At 49.4% G+C, this 19,231-nt stretch overlaps 1 protein-coding gene across 1 annotated transcript in view; it reads right to left on the bottom strand.

Annotated features, from left to right (window-relative positions):
* DNAH10 (dynein axonemal heavy chain 10) overlaps nucleotides 1-19,231 on the bottom strand; it is a 1,995,301-nt gene that overhangs the window by 524,819 nt on the left and 1,451,251 nt on the right. Inside the window, exon 50 of the mRNA XM_085636177.1 lies at nucleotides 12,657-12,824. Coding sequence (XP_085492303.1) covers nucleotides 12,657-12,824 — 168 coding nt within the window. The remainder of the gene's footprint in view (nucleotides 1-12,656; nucleotides 12,825-19,231) is intronic.

Here is a 19,231-nt window from a genome sequence, read left to right on the forward strand (position 1 = left end):
ATGTTCCGGCCTCCTGAAACATGAACACGACTCTTTTGAAGTTTATTGTGGGAACTGAGTTGTAACCTTTGTTCGCCATACTGTGCAATGGCAAAAACGTGTATAAAAGGAGCGATCCACTTTTGCAATTCGAAGCAGTCTCCGAGAACCTACACGTTGTGTACTTCTTGTGATTTCTGTATCCCTGCAGTAAATAAACGCTGATCTCTGACGTCGCTGGAAGTGTCCCGTGTCTCTGTGTTTTGTACGCCAGAACAGGTAACCCACGAAGGTTTCAGGTGTTGTCCCCTGGCACCGCTGGGTCTTAGAATAACCCAGTCCTTCATAACCTCAATGCCCTCAAATTCGTCCGGAGAAGTAGAATCCACCTCACCTTCTTCCACCTCTCGATATCTTCTCTCCTCCAACACCCTCTGGGCTTCCCTCCTCGACCGGATCCGAGGAACCGACGTCGGCGACGTCGAACGCGGCGTCGGAGGAACCGGCGTCGACGGCGCCAGACACGGCGCCGATGGAGTCAACTTCGACGTCGATGGAGTCAGCTTCGGCGTCGATGGAGCCAGTCTCGGCGTCGAAGGAGGCTCCGAAGCCTGCCGAACCTTCCGAGGTCGATTCGAATCCACAGGCGGCGCCGGAAACTGCCAAGAAGGCGCCATCGGCATAAAGGGCATAAAGGGGGCCTGAGCATACTGCTGTGGCACCCCCATTGTAAAGGCCATCGGACCCACGGGACCAGTTGGTGCTCCGGATGGGTAGGCCGCCCTATTAAAAATGCCATACAGAGCATTTAAGAAATTAGCCGAATCCGTACCCGGGGCCGGGAACTGAGGAAAAGGAACCTCTTGTGGGGCCTCCGGCACTGGCTCCGCAGTATCCTCCTCTGGAGCCCCAGAATCTTCAGGTACTGGAACAGACTCTTCCTGCTCCTCATGCACAGAAGCATCCGACTCCACACGAACCGGAGTCGACGTCTGAGACGAAGCCGAAGATCTCGCCGGAGACTGAATCCGAGTCTGCTTCCTCGAAGGAGAACCTTCCTGTGACCTCGAAGGCGAAGGGGAAGGAGATAAACCTTTGCTCCGACGTCGATGAGACGAAGCCGACCTCGACCTCGACTTCTTCGACTTCGAAGATCGACGTCTAGAGTGTTTGCTCTTCTTATGGTGCTTTTTTGATCTCGACGACCTCGAAGTCGATGACTCTCTTTTTGACCTTTTCTTCTTCCTCCCTCTTTTCTCCTCACCAATCTTCTTCATGAAGAGCTTGGTCTTCCGCTCCTTGAGTGCCTTCGGGTTCATGCTTTTACAGCATCCGCACTCCTCCATATCATGCTCCGAGGAAAGGCACCATAAACAATTCTGGTGTGGATCTGTTATCGACATCAAGCCTCCACACTCCCTGCAGGGCTTAAAGCCCGACTTCCTAGTCGAAGACATAGCCGAAAAACAGAGATACACGACCAACTACAAAGTAGCACTGGAGAAAACCGTTGCGCGTCGAAGGCGCGGAAAAAAGGGAACTGACGTCATCACGCCGACGTGGGCTTCTTATGGCTCCGGTGACGTCGATCGGAGTCGCGAGCGGAGCCGGTGTATTATGACGTCGCCCACGTCGACGTGGAATGCTGGGGAAGAAAAGTTCCGTGGAATGCTGGCGCAGGGGATATTCACAAGGTGAGGAATCCACTGGCAGATGTATCCATCAGAAGATACTCGCTGGGACCACCTTCAAAGCCACTATTCGGGGGGGGTCATCACATCAATATCAATCGCACGGTCTAGGGAGGCGAGCCTGGTTGAGTCTACCCTTTCTAGAGATATTAAAGCCCTGGAGCGTGAGGACCATGCGCATCCGTCCCTCCGCAATAAGCGGCTTCTAGCCAAACTCCGTGGCCAACTGCACTTACAGCGTACCAACAAGGCAGAGCGTCTTTTAATCAATCTCAAACAGAAATTCGATATGGGAGGAGATAAAGTTGGGTTGTGTCTAGCACGACAATTTCGGGCTCAGACTATCCGCGCTCACATGGCTAAGCTAAAGCAACAGGATGGTTCCTGGGCCATCTCGGAGGCGGACAAAAGCCTTGAATTGGAAACCTTTTACAGAGATCTGTATGCGCATGCTCCTTGTTCGCCCGATACTGTCCCAGCTTTCCTCGACTCCTGCCCCTAGGACCCTATAGAACCCTACTTCACGAAATTACTCATGACGAAATAGCCAAAGCGCTGAAACAACTTCCAATAGGAAAAACCCCGGGACCTGATGGCCTGCCGCTTACTTTTTATCGCATCTTCTATCCGCAACTTCGGGACCATATGTTCCATCTCTTTAATAACTTCACTGATCGCTCGGGTCTCTCCCCCACCATGAATGAGACGGAAATAGCACTTGTCCCTGAGCCAGGAAAGGATCTAACCCTGCCCGCTTCCTTCCGCCCTATTCCCCTATTAAACACTGATGCCAAAATATATACTAAAATACTTGTGAATCACTTGGAACCTCATCTGACGTGTCTCGTTGACCCCGACCATGTGGAGTTTATTCGTCACTGTCAGGGTGTGGACAATATCCGCCGGATAGCCCATCTAGTGGAGAAAGCGCGATTCAGAACTATCCCTGTCTGTCTAGTGTCCCTCGAAGTAGAAAAGGTGTTTGATCGCGTGGACTGGGGCTTTCTTAGAGGGGTCCACCAAAAAGTTGGTCTGGAACCAGGGATAATTTCTAAACTGATGGCTCCATATGCGAAGCCCACCACCCGCATTCGTTTTAATGGTCGTCTTACAGCCCCTATTCCCATCCACAGCGGCACTAGACAGGGGTGCCCGCTCTCCCCCCTACTATTTGCACTTGTGGTGGAGCCCATAGCCATTGCTATACGTCGTGATCAGGATATACAGGGTATTCGCGTGGGTGGTTATGAGCACAAAACCTCCCTCTTCGCGGATGAACTCCTCTTATCTCTGTCCTCCCCACCAACCTCCCTTCCTGCAGTGGCGACACTCCTGAGGTCCTTCGAAGCCGCCTCTGGCTATCGGATCAACCTTGCCAAACCTCACGCCCTTAATCTTACACTTTTGGCCTCGGAAGTCTGGGAACTTCGGGGTTCGATTCTGGTGCAGTGGACCGATGTGTCGATTCGATACCTGGGCCTGGACCTGACTCCTACGCTTTCGTCCTGGACTTCGTCTAATTGGCCTAGGTATAGGAAATCCATACAGGAGGAAATGCGTAGATGGAAAGGCCTTCCCCTGGCGTGGCTAGGTCGAGCTAACTCTATTAAAATGTCTCTTCTTTCTAAAATTCTCTATCTTTTTCAAACCCTTTGCACCCGTATACTACAAGCGGATATCCTGGCTCTGCAGCAGGACTTTACCAAATTCATTTGGGGGAACTCTCGCCCTCGCTTCTCTAATAAGATTCTTATGCTTCCTAGATCCCATGGTGGTCTGGCCTGCCCTAATCTGCTGGAATACTATTGGGCCTGACACCTTCGGTTTATCTCAGAATGGATCTTCGTGAAAGCGAGAAACATTGGTTCCCTTTGGACCGGGCGGTATCCTGTAGACCCTTGTGGGATTTGGCATGACTCCCGGGTGGAACTCACCCCGCAGCACCTATATAGCTACCCCCACAAGAACGTTCTTGGAGATTTGGGATAAGCTGGTGATACCCCGGGGCCTCACGACATTCCCCTCCCCTAACACTCCTCTAACGCGTAACCCTATGTTTCCGCGTGCTTTACAACCTCAGGCCTTTGATGCGTGGACAGTTGAGGGATGGCGAGTCATCCAGGACTTTTTTCAGGGCTCTGCCCTCCATACATTTGAACACTGCAGACAAGCCTTTCGCCTCTCGGAGGCGCGCATATGCAATACTATCAGTTGCGGCATTGGCTTCACTCCCCGTCATATGTCCGGGAGGCTACTCGACAACTCACTCCCTTTGAATCTCTGGTTCGTAGGTTTGAGGGGTCGAAGGGATTGATCTCTAAAACCTATTCTGTTTTACAACATTCTCAACAACCCACGCTCCATGGCTACCAGACGCGTTGGGCCTCAGACCTGGATGAGGACATCCCCCCCGAGGGTTGGGCCCACTTGTGGAGGGACATCCCTAAGGTGTACCGCAGTACACCACAACACAAATCAGCATACAAACTGATGACACGCTGGTACTATACCCCCATTCGCCTTCATCAGATGTTCCGGAACTCCCCTCCGCTTTGCTGGAGGTGCCAGAGCGATAGAGAGGACTTGCTGCAGATCTGGTGGTCCTGCCCAGGTCTCACGCTATTTTGGAAGGAGGTCCTCAGTCATATCAAGGAAGTGGTGGGTTTCCCAGTTCCATCTACCCCGTTGCTGGCAATTTTGAGCATTATACCTGGCACCTTGAAAGCCATGTCTAACGTGGACTGACATCTGATCCTCCACCTACTAGGAGCGGCTAGGCAGTCGATCGCCTTACGTTGGAAGAAGCCCCCCCACCCCCATTGCCACTTGGTTTCTTCGACTGTGGGATGTCCTGGCCCTGGAATTACTTACAGCCCATCTTTTTTTTTTTCTTTTTTTTTTATTAGCATTTTCAACAATTGACATAACAATACAACCAACAAAATAAAACAGGCCAGTCATTGTTACATCGTGGTAGCATCTGTGATATGTCAGATGATAGATATTAATGCACATAGGTAATGGTTGGGCCTGTGAGCTCTGCTTCTAGGTACACGCACCTTAAAATATCCTCTTCGGGTTCGGGGATGTTCAACTATCATCTACATGTATGCATACATTAAAGAAGTCATATCGTTACGAGTCCCAATTCGGCCACAGTTGCCTTCTTTCAGCATTGAGGGTAAACAACTCCAGTCCACCTTCCAAATAGCCACCACGTATCAACATTTTATAGCCCGGCGTTTACATGCCCACGACACCGTCCAGTACAGCCTCCTCCCGCCGCTCCCGAGCCCACTGCACAAAGGGTTCCCAAATGTCACGAGGACGGGAGGTCGGAGGCATCAATTCCCAGAACGTAGTTAGCTGTGAGTGTCCATAGACCACATCCGCCAACCAACCCTGTACCGAAGGTACCCCACTCCTACCCCAGCACTTCGCCACCTGTCTTTTAGCGAAAAGGAAAAGCAGAGAATGCAATTTACGCAATTTAGGCGGGGTATCCTTAACATACCCCAGGATACCCAGCTCCGGGATGGGGCGTCAGTCCGTCCCACAATCCGATTAGTCAATGAAAAAATTCGAGACCAGAAGTCTCCAAGTTTCGGGCAGGCCCATGCCATATGCAAAAAAGAAGCAGGCGAGTGTCTGCATCGCCAATAGCCAGCATCCTCTTATGCAGACTAATTGGTGTCCTATAAAGTCTGTGCAAATATTTAAAATGTATTAGTCTCAATCTATAATTTGTGTCAGCTGTTCACAACAAAAAACCCACTTTTCCTCCGTCAGCGGGGGATGAAGCTCCTCATTCCAGTGCTGAAGCGACTGGGGTTGAACCACCGGTGCTGTGTTCTGCATTTGTCTATATAACCTAGTGACTAACCTACGCAGGGATGAGGAGCTCACAACGTTCTCCAGTGCTGGAAAGGTCGGAGGAGCCAGCGGAAATGCCCCGCTAAGCGCACGGCAAGTCGCCTGTAGTTTATGATAACTTACAGCCCATCTTAACCACATGGACACACGATTCCAGCGCATTTGGCAGCCACTTATATGCCACATCACTAAGACTGAGCATTCCCGACTGGTGCCCCCCAAACTGCACGCCCTCCAGCTGATCGATGATCCCTTGGAACTTTTCTCTCGGGTCGGAAACCAGACTCCCTGGAACATCCCATTTGAACTGGCGGACGGGCCTCCCTGCCCCCTGACACCCCTTGCCGCCCCCAATCTGGGCCCTAGCACCCCACAGCGCATTCAACATCCACCCCTCCCCCTGGGATGGTAGCTCCTTATGATTGTTTCTTTTTTCTGTTTATGTGATTTTGTCTTTTAAGATTCCTTTCTCTTTTTCCTTTTTGTTATGTGTTCTTGTTTCTATAACAATGGAGATGGCTGCCTAGTATTTCCACAGTGCACAGTATTTCCTCTCCATGATGAGAAGGCCTCATCGTTAATAAGGCTAAGCCTAAAAGGTCTCTTCTTTATGTCCAGCTGTGGTGCTGCGGCATTCTTCCACAAGGTGTTCAGACTCTTGATTGAACCGTGTACCTTAGCTTCTCTCGTATACTTTACCTTAGAACTGGGACTACTGTTATGTTGTTTGCGACCTAGAAGAGTATTGCACCCTATGTTGCCCCAGTCACTATATTTTGTAGTGACGGGCATGCTTTTCCTTTCTCTTTTTTTGTCTTTTTCTTGTATACAGTACGACCTCTGTATTTGGTGGGTTGATTTCATATTGATGTAGCAATGTGCGGCTTGGACACTGATGATATTTCACCGCTTTTCTCATTGAGTAATGTGCCTCCTACTTGCTTGGCCTTTGTTTTTCTTGTCGTTTTGTTTCCAATAAACATATGTTACACAAAAAAAATGCCAATGCTAGCATTGTATCTTGCAATTTTTGCAGACAAGGAGACTATCGTTTCACTGCATCTCATGCTTAATGAATCGGTATTGGCCACATTAATGTTTGTGGCTACTAAGTTATAGACTCTTTTTTCATTGTGTCCCATCTGCATCTTTCTTTATCAGCATATATGGTAAAGGGAGCTGTGTCTGTTTTAATGTGAATTAACAGACATCCTTGTGGAAAGGAATTGGGTTACTGGTTGAGGGGGGTAAAACCCTTACAAAGCAGCAACCGCAATTCTTGTCAGGTGAAGTCACAAGCAAACCCCAAATTAACCTGGGCTCAACCCTCTGTAGCTTGGCACAGAGCAGTCAGGCTTAACTTAGAGAAATGTGTAAAGTATTTATGCATAACATAATGTGTATTTGTGAAGCGCACGTTCACCCAATTGTATCTTGACGCTAAATAACAGATGTTTATTGTTACCCAACTCAATGGTAATCATGCAGCACTTCAAACCGTTGAAAAGTGAAAACATAATACAAGAAAAATCCTACACCAATTGGGGAAAATAGAGTAAAACTGAATTAATAAATCAAGACCAAAATGACAAAAATGTAATCAGCGGAACAGGAGAAATGCAATTTTAAAGACTCAAGTAAAAATAGCACCAATAACCCCAAAACGCCAATCACGACTTTCTGGTTGTGCGAGACCAGGAGAAAGTCACAAGTTCAGGCTGACCACGATGGCACATGGATCGGATACAGGGACCAGGTTAATCCTGCTGAAAAGATATTTTCTCAATCCAGTGCGAAGACTCCTGTTTGCGGTGGAGGGGCCCACGAGGAGCCAGGAGGCGTTTCGGACCATTGTGACTGTAGTGCCAAGAGCCTGTTGCCTTTGTGAACAGTTGGGCCGGAGCTTCGCGGTGGAGTTCCCCGTGAGTGGTCTATGTTGTAGAGTGAGGTTTCCAGAACTTTGTGCTGACAGGCAGTGTGAGCAACAAGATTTTGGCGCCATAGGCACGTTTGCTGTCATGAAGAGCCCAAAAACTCAATTTCAGCACCATTGAGGCCACACCAAGAGTCCAGGACCATAGGGGCACCACTTAGGGGTCAGAGGCTGGCTCCAGCTGGATCTGGGTGCTGGTTCAGGTGATTTGGACCCCGTGAAGTTTCTGTGTCTCGAACAGGAGTTACTCTGGGAGTTGTGGGTTCAGGTACAGACCTAATCCCTCTGACTCAGGCAAGAGGGCAGCAGGTCAGCAATCCAGTAAGGCAGCAGTCCAGCAAGGAAGTAGTCTAGCAGAGCAGCAGTCAAGCAGAGTGGCAGTCCTTTCAGAAGCCCAGCAGTTCTTCTTTCCAGGCAGAGTCTCCACAGGTCTGAAAGTGTACTGAATAGATGTTTCTTTCTTGAGGCCCAATAATTATACCAGGTGCCTCCTTTGAAGTGGGCGAAGCGAGGTTTCCCTTTGATGTGTACAGGTTTGCTGCCTCCCCTGCCCTGGCTCCAGACTAACTACAGGGGGTATCCAGCCCTTTGTGTGGAGGCAGGACATGCAAGTGTAAGTAGGGCTGTGCCAAGCTCCGCTCTCCCACCCTACCAGTGATGGCCCAGCCTACCACACCTAAGCCATCTTGTGTCTGGCTGTCAAGGAGGAATACACAAAGCACAACTTTCAGTTACACTCAGTCACGTGATCCACGCTGCAGGAGACATATTTAAAAGGGTACTTAAGTGGGTGGCACAATCAGTGCTGCAGGCCCACTAGTGGCATTTAATTTATAGGCCCTGGGCACAGGTAGTGCCACTTTACTAAGGACTAAGTAAATTAAATATGCCAATTAGGTATAACCCAATTCTACCATGTTTATGGAGAGAGCACACACACTTTAGCACTGGTTAGCAGCAGTAAAGTAAGCAGAGTCCTAAAAGCCAACAAAACGGGTTCAGAATAAAGGCTGGTGTAGGCAAAAAGTTTGCGGATGATCCTGGAGAAAGGGCCAAGTCTAACACTTGTAATACATTTAGAGTTTTTTATACTTCTTCTCCAGGCATGCAATATTAACTGTAGACAAAGTAAGGTTCTTCATTTGCTGACGTATTTCCTACCATACATGATCGAATATTAAATTAAAACATCTTGTTCTCCTGGACTTCTTTTTAAAATCTTACGGTAAGCACAATTTCTCCACTGGTGCAGCCAGTAAGCTGAATTTATTTGATGCCTGTTCTACCAAGGTGTGATAACATCCAATATTATACAGTGGTGAGCCCTTTGGAGTGGACTCCAGACTTGCTTCATCCAGAGCTATGCAGACAGCCTACTCTGATGAGCATAAGCATCCTATCAATTCTGTTTGTCTGGCTCCACTGTACTATGCTGTTGCTTGAGCACTGTAACTGCACCATCAGTCCTGACAGGAGCAAAAGGTAGACCACTTCTAGAGTCTTGTAAAATATTGGCCTCTGGGTATACAGGATGGGTATTTGGCATTTGTGGAGGATAATGTGTGGCATATGTCGAGATTATCAGCTGCTGAGACGCAAGCAGTTCTACAGGCACTTACACAATTTGAGGTAAAAGCTGATGGGATTGTGTCCTAACAAACTTATATTTCACACATGAGGTATATACAAGCTGGGTGGAAACAGATGGTGTCATCGTAGGGAGAACATCTGTTCAGTTTCCTGTCAACATGCACCGTCAACAAAGTCATTGTTGACATGTGGCCTACCTTCTTTGCCATTGACACAGCTCTGATTGTGTTTTTTTTTTTTACACTTTTTTAAAGGGATTGTAGTAGCAGCAGGAATTCAGCTCTCCTATCAGTCTTTTTGTATGTTTTCTAGGCTCTGAAGGAGCCTTAAAGTGTGAATACCACTCAGGGTCTTTCCTACTCAGATCTGAAGTTGAAGGCTGATCATGTGACTGACACTTAGCAGGAGGCACAGTGGGTCATTCCTTTGATATTGTTTGGGCCCCATTCATTAGTTTTTAACAACTCAAAATCAAATTACCTTTAACTGGATGATACTGGGCTTGAAGGTGTAGAAATGTCCTCATCCGCTCAGAGATAGTGCCGGGTGCCTATCACCATCATGTAACACCTTCTTGCCTTCTTCAGAAATATTACCAGGGCCGCTTTTGTGTCTCTTATAGCTGCCAGTATTTTTGCAGCATGTGTTTCCAGTCCCCAGGCCATGTCCCTGAACATCATTGTTTTGCCAGGGGGGAGTTGGGGGATTGGGTGGGGTTTGCCTGGAGTCTTTACTAGCTTCAGCAACTTGAATCACATCACTTCTGAAGTATGGCCAGTCTCTGTTGTTGCGCTCCTCGCCTAGCTATGGAGGTGTCGGTGTAGGGGACCCCCGCCACCTATCTCGTCACTGCTCTGTGACCACTGGGGCCGGGCTGCCGTACACAAGGCCACGTCAGGTGCACTCACCCAGGCCCCTCTCCCCAGGCCAAGGCAAGCTAGCTACCCGGCTGCCCGGTCCCCCCTGAAGGTGGGGCCAACCCCAGGCAGTCAAGCCCACCACCCCACAGGCATACGCACCCTACACTTACCTCCGGTCTCTGCTAGCCAGGGGCCCGATCCGCCGCTATGAGGCTACTTCTCCATTGTGGTGTTGTGGAATGGCTGTCTGGTCAGGTGGGTCCCCCCCCCCCTCCACGGGCCTGCATGCACACCAATACACCGGGCCTGCCACTGGAACCCTGCAGGCAGCCAACACCATAACCGCACAAGGGTACAGCCAAGTAGCCATGACCCAGGGGTCCACCTACCCTCTTTCTCCGGGATTCAGGTCTCCAGTGTCCCCCCCACTTGCTTGCACATGCTCCTTCTGCCCCCAGAGTCACAGCCCCCCCAGCAGGTGATGCTGTAGCGGGACTCACCAAGGCACAAGCTGTGGGGCCAACGCTGCCAACTCCCAACATCATATACAGGGCCGCTTAGCCCATCTCACTATTTGGCTGCTGCAGTCACCTTCTTGCCTTGCCCTGTCCAGTCAGGTTACTGGGCTCTGCTTCCCACAGGGCCTTTGTGGGCTGCTCTCTCTGCCACTTATCTTAGGGCCCCATGGCATCTGAGGCAGCCCCGCCATCCAGTCGAACTCCGAGGGGAGGCGGCTGCTACACAGGATCCTTTGTCGTCATGGGGCCGTGCACAGAGCAGAGGGCTCACACAGCCATCTTGCCTGCAGCCAGGCCATGACTCTCACGTGTTGAGTTTGAATGAGTCAATGACTGTATTCGTCTAAAGCTCATAAGTTGCACAGTAGAAAATCCATGGTTTTTGCAGGTATGCAGGAAGGTGGTTACAGATTGCTTTGCAAACAAGGCACAAAGACTTGCTGTGACATCTTAACCTTATTATAAGCCACAGATTGGATTCAATGCGTAGCTGAATGTGGAGTTGGAGGGGCTTTATGAGAACAAGCAACCCCCATGATTTTGTACCATGCAAAACTGTGGATGCTTGAATTAGTCAGAAAGAAGGCCACTGTAGTAACACAGCTCAATCATTACTATACCAATACTGATGGTAGGTTAGACAAGAGGAATTTTCTTTAGTACTTTAAGGTTGGCAAAGGTAATTGTAATGATTTTGGGGATCTGCCAGTTCAGAGGAAAGCTGGCATCAAATCTTACTTCAAGACTGAAAGACTCTTGAAAGGAAGGTTGCAAAGTTTTGGGGCATATGTATGAAAGTTTGGTTTTGCGATTCTCCAATAGCGAATTTTAGAGAATCGCTATTCGAGAATCACAAAACGAGATGTATGTAGGATTTGCAAAATAATTTGCGAATCCTACATATTCCTTAATTGAGAATCGCAAATAGAGATTCGCAATTGAGGAATTCCTTCCCATTCATTCCTATGGGCTAGGAGGCCCATACGAATGAATGGAAAGACATTCTCAATTTGCGATTCGCAATTAGAGAATCGCAAATTGAGAATAAACAGGCACATGCATCAACAAAGACTTTTGCGATTCCTTAATTGCGATTTTTAAGGAATCGCAATTAAGGACTTGCAAAAGCCTATGCATGTAGGAATCACTATAAAAATAGCGATTCCTTCACATTCCTTAATTGCGACTCGCAAATTGCGAGTCGCAATTAAGGAATGCCGTCCCATTCATTCCTATGGGCCTCCAGGCCCATAGGAATGAATTGGAGATTGCATGAGCAATTTGCGAGTACCGGTAGGTACTCGCAAATTGCTCATGCAATTTCAAGGGTGTCAAAATGACACCCTATTGCACCCCTGAAATTGATCTGTGCACATATGTTGCACACACACATGCTCTAAGGGCATGTGTGTGCGCAACATGAAACTTTGAAAAATGCACAAAAGTGCATTTTTCAAAGTTATTGCAAATTACCATGAATTCAACTTCATGGTAATTTGCTCCCCCTATTAGCGAAATCGCTAATGTTTTTACTTTAATGCATCGCATTTAAGGAATCTCAATTTGGGATTCCTTAAATGCAATCGCAATTTAAGTAATCGTAATTTAGAGATTCCTTAAATTGCGATTTTTGCATTTGGGATGATGCATCCCAAATGCAAAAATACCGGTCGCAAAGGGGCAGATTCTGAGAATCTGCCCGTTTGCGACCGGTTTTTCCTTTGATGCATGTGCCTGAAAATTTCAAGGGTGCCAGGCTGTCAAAAGGACACCCTGTTGCACCCCTAAAATATGTAAGGGCATGTATCTGCGCCACTAGGCACAAAAAAAGTGCATTTTTCAAAGAAATCGCAAATTACCACCAACTTGAAGTTGGTGGCAAATTGCGATTCCTTAAGGCCAAATTGCACTTTTTCTGTGCTTCTTACATTGCATTTAAGGAATCGCAATTTGCGATTCCTTAAATGCAATTGCAAAATAGGGAATCGCAAATTTTGCGATTCCTTATTTTGCGAGGCTGTTTTTCATTCATACATACCACTAAGCCCAATTGTGATCGCAAACGCCGAAATTCTGCGAATCCTGACGTTTGCGATCGCAATTTGGAATGATACATATGTTTCTAAGCATGGATTGATACCAGTGATGTTAACATTTTTCTTAAATTTCTCACATAAAATATCTACTTAGGATGTCAAAGAATATTGTGTACCTGAAAGAGAGCCTTGGCAGCTTCATAGTCCTGGATATCTTCATACACCCGGGGCTCGCCCTCACGCAGGGCAGTCCTGTAGTCTCCAAAAAGAATGGGATCCCGCATGGCATACTCCAGATCATCCTTAAAATTATCATCTATCAAGCGCAGTAGGTGACCTTGAACCTTGAATTACAGGAGAAGACATTACAGTAAAATAGACAAGACCAAGAAGAAACCAACACACATGCTTTGTAATGCCCGACTGAGCGCTCTCCACTCAGTTCACACCATACTGAGAAGCATTCATGAATGGCTAAAAAAAGCTTACAGAAATGTGGTTAATCTTTCATAGATTAAATGAGTTTGTGATTCGCAGAAGTGCTAGAGAGAAGCAATGTATGTGTCCCCAACACTGGTTGCCTTTCTTTTCCAAGCTGTCCCTCCTTGTGGCTTTGTTACAGACTCTAGTCTTTGCTTCATGCCTCCGTTCATAAGGGTTGCCATTTGTAGTTTGTTTGGATAACAGGGAGTCTGCGTGAAGTCCAGCACAGAGGGTGTGGCTGTCTGATGACGTCATAGTACCGATGATTCTGTTGCTCTGTGTGCTTCGTTCCTGAGGGTGTCCATGGTGACTGTTTTTACATCCTCTTGCATAAGGGCTGTGACAAGGGAGGCAGGTAAGGGAAGCATGTCCCAATTAATGATCAGTTATCATCATTGCTCCAAGGCCTGACTCCATCTTCACAGTCGCAAATACTCTTCCCCCTTCTCGTGTTTGGTACCAGCAGGATGTGTTCAAAGCCACCAGGAAGCTTTATCTGTGACTAGGGGCAGAGGTTAATAAAGTTGATGGCAAGTGAATTTCTTCTTTCCTAGCGCAGATCTCAGCATGCGCGTGAGGACTGTGATGAGGAAGCGAAGACTGAGTAATGAAGATTACCAGATATTTACAAGATATAGACTCACACCTACGAATTCTATTAAGATACTAAATTTTTAGCGAGTCAAAAAAAAACCTTTCCTAACAGGAAAATCCATTGAAATGTTAGATTTCAAAGTATATGCCCAACTTTTAACTAAATGATTTTCCCCGTGCGGAAAATCGAATGGCTCTGGTTTAGGGTTAATGTGAAAACCCAAATTAAGCGTTTTTTTCGGGGATAAACTGTGCTTCAAAGATGTAGAGAAATCCCCTTCAACTCCTGAAATCCCCTTCAACTCCTGAAATCCCCTTCAACTCCTGAAAAGTCACTTGGATTGTTTGTGAATGAAACAAAGTTACAATTTAGTGGGCGATTGCCAGAAGCCACAATCCTCTCTCTGCCTCTCCTCTGGGAACACCTAGGTGTCCACACTCAACCCTACATTTAGAACAGGGAAACACCCGCTTCTACTATAGGAGTAGAATTTAACCAAAATCCAACATGTACTCTCGGGTCTCTTGGTGCGAAAACTGCCTCCGTTTCCGGTTTCCATGCTCCCTTATGATGTGCAAATTGCCTGTAATTACCCATTTTGGAGAGAATGCAACTAGGAATCTACTATTTACTGCTACCCGATGTAGCGGTAATTAGTGGGTGCACAATTTGCACCTGCGTTTTGAGATCCCATAGCAATAAGGTCCATAGCCTTTACCATAATTCTTGTAAACTGTGCTCCCTGCAGCATTATGGCTGCTAAAACAATATGTCAGAGAATTTTCATCTGCAGCTGCATACTGCGTTTGGGTTCAGCTTTTCTTTCCTGCTCAAAGGCAGAATCATAGTAGAAAAACACACACCTTAATAAAGGATTCTCTTTCTTAAACTGAGAACCTGTGTGTTTCGCCAATTCAGGGTTAGGGAAGGTGTTCTTGTCATCTGGAGGGAGTACTTTATGCCATATATAGCACATAGGCACCTGTAATAACTGTATAAAATATGTCGGAGTGTCATATTAGAGTCTAGTTGTGACATCACTACTCACCTGTCATCGGAAAATAGGACTGAAACACTACTGTGATAAGTTAATATATACGGGGTAAAGTACCTTCTGCCATATTGGTGATCACTAACGATTTCCATGAGCACACAGAAAAAGTATGCGAAGGCAGGGTTCATTTATAAACCATGGAACTCCAAGGTAGCTTGCACTATCCTTTCAGCATTCGGCAGAAGGTATTATAGTCCTAATGGAGGAATCCACTGGCAGATGTATCCATCAGAAGAACAAGTTACTTACCTTCGGTAATGCTTTTTCTGGTGGATACAGTATCTGCCTGTGGATTCCTCACCTTGTGAATATCCCCTGCGCCAGCATTCCACGGAACTTTTTTCCCCAGCTCTCTGTCCGACGTGGACGTCATAATACCTCGGCTCCGCTCGCGACTCCTTATGACATCACCGGAGCCATAAGAGAGCCACGTCGGCGTGATGACGTCAGTTCCACCCATTTTTTCCGTGCCTCCGAGGTGAACAGGGGGACCAACGACAGATTCAAAGTATACACAGTATACAACATTCAATCAAATATATATATAGTACATATACAAAAGGAAAGCTAAAGAAAATAAGCATTTCCTACCAATGTACCAGAAGAACAAGTTACTTACCTTCGGTAACGATGTATCTGTAAGAAACATTAGTTAGTTAGATTCCTCACCTTAGAATATCCCCAGGCGTCAGACTGGATCCGGAAGATTTTTCGTCAGCAATACCCCTTGCGCGTCGCTAGGCGTCGCCTGCGGCTCCGCGTCCGTCGTCGGCGTCGTGCGCCGGAATGACGTCGTCGGAGTACTTAGACGCCGCCCTCGCGCGCTGACGTCAGTTCTTGTACACAGCCTTCCGCGCCAGGAATGCAGAGCCATGCAAAGACCGACACTGGTGCCAAAAAAAAAAAATCTAGGGGCCTGAAAGGATAACCTTAACCCTAGATGTCAGTTCGCAGAACGGGGAGGATGGGTGGGTCGGTGAGGAATCTAACTAACTAATGTTTCTTACAGATACATCGTTACCGAAGGTAAGTAACTTGTTCATCTGAAAGAAACACGTTAGTTAGATTCCTCACCTTAGAATAGATACCCAAGCAATACCATCCCCGGTGGTGGGTCTGCGAACCAAGATCACACCAGAAAGTCCTGGAGGACAGAACGGCCGAAGAAGCCATCCCTCCAGACTTGGCTGTCAAGGCAGTAATGCCTGGCAAACGTGTGTAGCGAAGCCCACGTTGCCGCCTGACAGATGTCCTGCAAAGGGACACCCCGTCCCAAAGCAGTAGTAGCCGCAGTGGCCCGAGTGGAATGGGCGCGCAGCCCAACAGGAGGGTCCTTTTTTGCCAAGGAATAACAAATTTTGATGCACAAAACGACCCACCGAGAGATGGTCCGTTTGTGCACCACTTTCCCCTTCTTAGTACCCACGTATCAAACGAAAAGTTGGTCGTCCACCCGGAACTGCTTCGTGCGGTCCAAATAAAAGGAGAGCGCACGTTTTGGGTCCAGACGGTGGAGCCTCTCTTCCTCTTTGGAAGGATGCGGAGGCGGAAAGAAGGTGGGCAAGGTGACAGACTGCCCAAGATGAAATGGAGTCACCACTTTCGGAAGAAAGGAGGGACGAGGCCGAAGGACAACCTTGTCCGGATGAACAGAGAGAAAAGGAGGCTTTGAAGATAAAGCCTGGAGCTCACTCACCCGTCTAGCCGAGGTGATGGCTACCAGAAAAGCAGTCTTAAGCGTCAGCAGACGAAGAGGACAATTATGAAGAGGCTCAAAGGGAGCGCACATCAGAAATGTGAGAACAAGATTCAAGTCCCACTGAGGCATTACAAAAGGGACAGGAGGGAACGTGTGAGTAATGCCTTTTAGAAAGCGTGTAACCACAGGGGACTTGAAAAGAGAGGGCTGATCAGGAAGCCGCAAGAAGGCAGAGATGGCAGCAAGATAACCTTTCAGGGTGCCCAGGGCAGAGCCCTGCCGGGCCAAAGAAAGAAGAAAGAGGAGAACCTCAGAAAGAGGGGCGGAAAGGGGATCCACAGCCTTTGCTGTGCACCATGCCACAAATTTGTTCCACCGGCAGGCGTATACCGACTTTGTGGAGGGACGCCTGGCTGCCAGAATGATATCACAGACTTCAGGAGGCAAGTCAAATGGCATCAACTGCCGCCGCTCAATCTCCACGCATGGAGGTGGAGGCTGGACAGGTTCGGGTGGAGGACCGTCCCCTGCTGCTGCGACAGAAGATCCTCCCGAAGGGGCAGACGTATCGGAGGATCGGTCAACATACTGAGTAGCTCGGGATACCAGTACCTTCATGCCCAATCCGGAGCCACCAAGATGACTTGGGCCCGGTCGTGCCTGATCTTCTTCAGCACTCTGGGCAGAAGTGGTATAGGCGGAAAGGCGTACAACAGACCGCAACTCCACTCGTGACGAAAAGCGTCGCCGAGTGAGTGCCGCCTTGGAAATTCCAACGCGCAGAACTGATGACATTGCGCGTTCTCTTCGGTGGCGAATAGATCTAACCAAGGCTCTCCCCACTGCTGAAAGAGACCTTGCGCCACTTCGGAGTTCAGACGCCATTCGTGATCCATCATGCACCGGCGGCTGAGTTCGTCTGCCCTGGCGTTCAGAGAGCCTGCCAGATGTTGAACCACTAGGGTGACGCCCTGGTGTTCCAGCCATGTCCAGAGGCGCAGAGCCTCCTGACAAAGGGTCCACGACCCCACCCCGCCCTGTTTGTTGCAATACCACATGGCGGTGGTGTTGTCCGTGAACACCTGCACGACACTTCCCCTGACAGAGGGAAGGAAGGCTTTCAGTGCAAGTCGGATCGCTCTCAACTCCAACAGGTTGATGTGGAGACGAGACTCCGCCGGAGACCAGAGGCCTCTGACCTCCGCCTCTCCCATATGGCCACCCCATCCCAGGAGGGACGCATCCGTCACTACGACATGCTCTGGTTGGAGAAGGGAGAGGCTTCTGCCCATGACCCAATCGCGGTCCGTGAGCCACTACTGCAACTGCTGTGCAGTGCCCTCCGAGATCAAGACATGGTCGGACAGGTTGCCGTGATGCTGGGCCCACTGAAACTTCAGGTCCCACTGCAGAGCCCGCATGCGCCGCCTGGCGTGATGCACTAGTAGGATGCAGGAAGCCATCAGCCCCAGAAGCCGCAACACTAGCCTGACCGAAACCCAGGATAGAGGCCGAAAGATGGGAATCAGGGCCTGAATATCCCGGACCCGCTGTTCCGGTGGATAGACCCGGAACTGCGCCGAATCGAGAACCGCTCCGATGAAGAGGAGCTTCTGAGAGGGACTCAGGTGTGACTTCGGCACGTTGATGGAAAACCCCAGCAAATGCAGGAGATCCGCTGTAGTCTGGAGGTGGGAGACGACTGCCTGGGGCGAGCCCGCCTTCAACAACCAGTCGTCGAGATAGGGGAAGACTGGAACCCCTGATCTGCGCAGATGAGCTGCGACCACCGCCATCACTTTCGTGAACACCCGAGGGGCACTGGTGAGGCCGAAGGGGAGCACGGTAAACTGAAAGTGCTCTTGGCCCACCGTGAACCGCAGGTAACGCCGGTGGGCCGGCAGGACGGGGATGTGGAAATATGCGTCCTGCAAGTCCAACGCTACCATCCAGTCTCCGGGGTCTAGGGCAGCTAGAACCTGAGCCAAAGTCAGCATCTTGAACCTTTCCTTCCGGAGGAAGGCATGGACGTTCCGGAGGTCCAAGATAGGGCGTAGGCCCCCTTTGCCCTTCTTGGGAACCAGAAAGTAGTGGGAATAACAACCACGACCTACTTCTGGACTCGGAACGCGCTCGACGGCCCCCTTGGCCAAGAGGGCCGAAACTTCCTCGTGGAGAAGATTCAAATGATCCCCGAGATACGGTGGTGCTGCGGTGGCATGGCTGGAGGGGTCGTCTCGAAGGGGAGGGAGTAGCCCCTTCGGACGATTTGCAGCACCCACCTGTCCGATGTGATGGACCGCCAGTGGAGCAGGTGATGGCGAACTCTGCCGCCCACTGGCGTGGAATGGGCCTGAAAGCTCGGACTAGGAAGGCTTTGAGGCGGATGATGCCGGGGTGGATGTGGGCTGACCTCGTCGTCCTCCAGAACCGCCTCGGCAGAAACCACGTCCGCGACCACGCGCAGGTTGGTTCTGCGGCTGGTGGCTAGGCGCACGTGAGGAGGCACCCCTTCCTTGGCCACGAAAGGGGCGAAAAGCGGAAGATTGCGACCGCGGGGCCGAGAGGCCCAAGGACTTGGCCGTAGCCCGGGAGTCCTTAAAGCGATTCAGCGCACTGTCCGCTTTCTCGCCAAACAGGCGAGTGCCATCAAACGGCATGTCCATGAGAGTGCTCTGGACATCGCCCGAAAATGACGTGGACCGCAGCCAGGCGTGACGTCTATGCGCCACTGTGGTAGAAATGGCCGTACCCAGCGAGTCCGTGGTGTCAAGCCCACATCGTATAGCATGTCGCTCGGCATCCCTCCCATCGGCCAGAGCCTGGGTAAGTCGCGTCCGGACCTCCTGCGGACACAGGGGCAGCGCGTCCTCCACCGCATCCCACAGAGAGTGGGAATAACGGTCCAAGAGACAAGCGG

Source organism: Triturus cristatus, chromosome 11 (assembly GCF_964204655.1).
Source record: "Triturus cristatus chromosome 11, aTriCri1.1, whole genome shotgun sequence".
In the NCBI taxonomy this organism is placed as follows: Eukaryota; Metazoa; Chordata; class Amphibia; order Caudata; family Salamandridae; genus Triturus; species Triturus cristatus.